Below are 3,662 nucleotides of genomic sequence, written 5' to 3'. Positions count from 1 at the left end.
AACAAAATAGGCTGTCTTCCTATGGACCGAGGAGACTAGGACATTTTCATATAACAAATCCTACTTTTATTATTCTTACTTTTTCAATATAATTATTCTCAGATATATGTTTTTCACTAACATTCCTTTTATGCTGTTTTCAAATTACAGAGAGAATACTTTTAAAAAAATTATCCCCAGGCCAGCATACACTTAAGGAGTAAAGAAAATTGGCTATGTTAATACAAAACTAGACTAAATTATTGAAGTAAAAATATGTGTTGGTAAAACAGCCACATAGTCTGATCTCTTCATAGGAACCTGGGAATTATGAATCCAAGACTTGAAAATAATTCTCTTAAGTGATCATTCTCTTAGGTCTGCTGTTTCCAAGTGGTAGCTCCTGTTTTAGGTCACCAAGGCAATTTGGACACATACAATATATGTCAGAATCACTCATAATACACCATTAAAGAAATGCACTCTGCTCATGCTGACATGGATACCCTACTTCACTTGGATTTCTACAGAATCTGTTCTGCACATTTCCCTAACCCTAACACTAACACTTAAAGAAATGTTGGCAAATGCCTCTAATTCCAATACTTGGGAGGCTGATATAGGAAGATTGCAAGTTCGAAGATAACCTCAGCAACATAGCAAAACTCTCAGCAATCTAGTGAGACCCTGTTCCCCAAACAAAATAATAATGTGTGTGTGTGTGTGTATATATATATATATGTGTGTGTGTGTGTGTGTGTGTGTGTGTGTGTGTATATATATACATATATATGTATATGTATATATATATATATATATATATATATATATATATATATATATATATGGACTGGGTGTAGCTTGAATCTCCAGGGTTCAATCTTTAATACTAAGAAAAAAATCAAAGGAAAAATACAATTGTCTTTTTTTCATAATGTGCTTCTGAAATATTAAGACATTCTTAGTAATTGAATAATTATTGTCTTCTTTGACATCTTTAGTAATAGCTCATAGGAGTCCTTCAAGACTAAAAAGAAAGTGGATAATGTCTATTTTCCTTAAAACATGATTATTTTAGCATCAGAAACCTAACACAACAGTTACAGGTCTATGTAATTCTAAAGTAAGAATGAGAGTACTCTAACTTAAGAGTTACTAAATAAATATCTTTTGACTAAATGAATGAGTGAACTATGAAAAGAATTTGTGAAAAAGCTATTTAAAGATTATATTAGAAATATGGCAAATTCTGAGAATTTATAATCAAATAAGTTGATTAGAATTATCAAGTAATTTTGAGGAATATGCAATCAACTAAAATAAAGGTAACAGAAAAAGAGAAATTTAACACACTGCCCTATGACTCAGTACATTCATATATTGGAAGAAAGGAGATATATTATTAATCTTAAACACAAAACTCATTTTTTGTTCACTAGATATATAATAAAGGTCCTGGAAAGAAAGACAACTCTTTGTTTTATTTTTTGAGTACTGGGGATGGAACCCAGGGGCATTCTACCTCTGAGCTACACCTTCATCCCTATTTTTTATTCTTTATTTTGAAACAAGGTCTCACTAAGTTGCAGAGAGCCTCACTTAGTAGCTGAGGCTGTCAGTGAACCACCATCCTCCTGTCTTAGCCTCCCAAGTACTAGGATTAAAAGCAAGTGCCAGCACACCTGGATGAAAGATAATTCTTTTGACTCTGAACCATTTTCAGAGATTTTAATATAAAATTTTAATCTTAAACTCATAAAACAATTCTTTGCTAATATAGTCAATTTTAAGTAATTGGATCAAGTCAATTAGTGCTTATAGCCTCCTGCATGATCAATCTTTTAAGTAAAACCATGGTGTGTTTTAAATAAACTTTATTTCTCAAAATTATATATAAAATGCTTAATGGTTTTAGGAGGAGCATTGCACCTTTGTATTTCATTATACTAGTTATCATGAGTAATGATATCTGCAAAAAGAAATTTCAATGGCATTTTAATATAATTTTTATGAGCCTTTATTATTATTATTATTATTTTTTACTTACCCTATCATTGCAGGGATTAGAGTGAATATACATGATGGAGACAAACCAGTCACAGGCAACTGAGTTTGTCCTCACAGGACTTACAGACCGTCCAGGGCTGCAAGTGCCCCTCTTCCTGATGTTTTTTGTCATCTACCTCATCACAGTGGTGGGCAACCTTGGACTGATTGCGCTCATCTGGAAGGACCCCCACCTTCATACCCCCATGTACTTATTCCTCAGCAGTTTAGCCTTTGCTGATGCATGCACTTCATCCTCCGTGACCCCCAAGATGCTTATCAGTTTTTTATCCAAGAATCATAAGCTCTCCTTAGGTGAGTGTTTTGCTCAATATTATGTTTTTTGTGGGAGTGCAACCACCGAAATTTTCCTCCTGTCAGTGATGGCCTATGATCGCTATGTCGCCATCTGCAATCCCTTGCTTTATCCAGTGGTGATGTCCAACAGACTCTGCACTTGGTTGATAAGTGTGTCATATGTAATTGGTTTTCTTCACCCCATAATTCATGTAGGATTATTATTCAGATTAACTTTCTGTAAGTCCAATATAATAGACCATTTCTACTGTGAAATCTTGCCACTGTACAAAATCTCTTGCACTGATCCATCTATTAATGCATTAGTAGCTTTCATATTTGCCACAGTTATACAAGAGTTTTCTCTGCTGACCATCTTAGTCTCTTATACCCGGGTCCTCTTTGCCATCCTGAAAAAGAAGTCTGGAGGAGGGAGAAGCAAAGCCTTCTCCACGTGCGGGGCCCATCTGCTCTCCGTCACTTTATTCTACGGCACGCTCTTCTTCATGTATGTGCGTCCTGGGTCTGGTCAAGATAAATATCAAAGTAAAATGTATTCATTGTTCTACACCATTATAATTCCCCTCTTAAATCCCTTTATTTACAGTCTAAGAAACAAGGAAGTTTTAGGTGCATTGAGAAAAGTGATAAAGAAATAAAGATTTTCAGGAAACTGTCCTTTTTCTTTCTGTCTTACTCTTTATTTGAATAAACTACAATTCCTTGTACTTTTTGCCCATTAGACTTAATGCGTGTTACAAAACAAATTACATTAAAAATAGGCTAAATATGTTTGTCTTAAGATCACCAAAATGGCTAACAACACATTACGAACACATCCAAATTACGGGTCGTTTTAAATCTATACTCAAAGATAAAACTGAAATGACCATATTATGAAGTCCCTGTAAAATTAATAAACTCTTGTGTTTGCAGATATGCATAGTTTAAAACTCTTTAAAACTTACATTTTTTAAGACTCAACATGTGGAAATCACTTGTTGTATTTATGCCCTCCTACACAAGTCTTGAGGAACATACTTTTCAAAAACTCTAATTAATAGGTATTTGTCAATATACAAAAATATGTAAATTAGAATAATATTGCTAGATTAAATATAGTAGCATATATCTTTTTGAAAAATTTAAGATGAATGATTCTATGTAGTTTAAAATATTGAAAAGCCATTTGCATTTTATATTCATTAAAATATAAAAAATCATAATTAAAAATTTAGAATTATTTAGTCATATTCTGCATCATAATTATAAAAGTTGTCAATAATTTCTAAACTTGTGTTCTTCAATTTATTGAGTAAACTTCAAAGCACTCTGTTTCT

At 32.8% G+C, this 3,662-nt stretch overlaps 1 protein-coding gene across 1 annotated transcript; it reads left to right on the top strand.

Annotated features, from left to right (window-relative positions):
* Window positions 1-2,057: 2,057 nt before the first annotated feature.
* On the top strand, window positions 2,058-2,981 carry LOC308263090 (olfactory receptor 5AC1-like; the record flags this gene model as incomplete). Its single annotated transcript, XM_080695958.1, has 1 exon — window positions 2,058-2,981. One exon carries the CDS (start codon window positions 2,058-2,060, stop codon window positions 2,979-2,981), a length of 924 nt encoding a protein of 307 aa, XP_080552084.1.
* Between the last annotated feature and the right edge of the window lie 681 nt (window positions 2,982-3,662).

Source organism: Muscardinus avellanarius, assembly GCF_963383645.1.
Source record: "Muscardinus avellanarius genome assembly, chromosome: 5".
In the NCBI taxonomy this organism is placed as follows: Eukaryota; Metazoa; Chordata; class Mammalia; order Rodentia; family Gliridae; genus Muscardinus; species Muscardinus avellanarius.
This window is presented reverse-complemented; position numbering and strand designations above follow the sequence as displayed.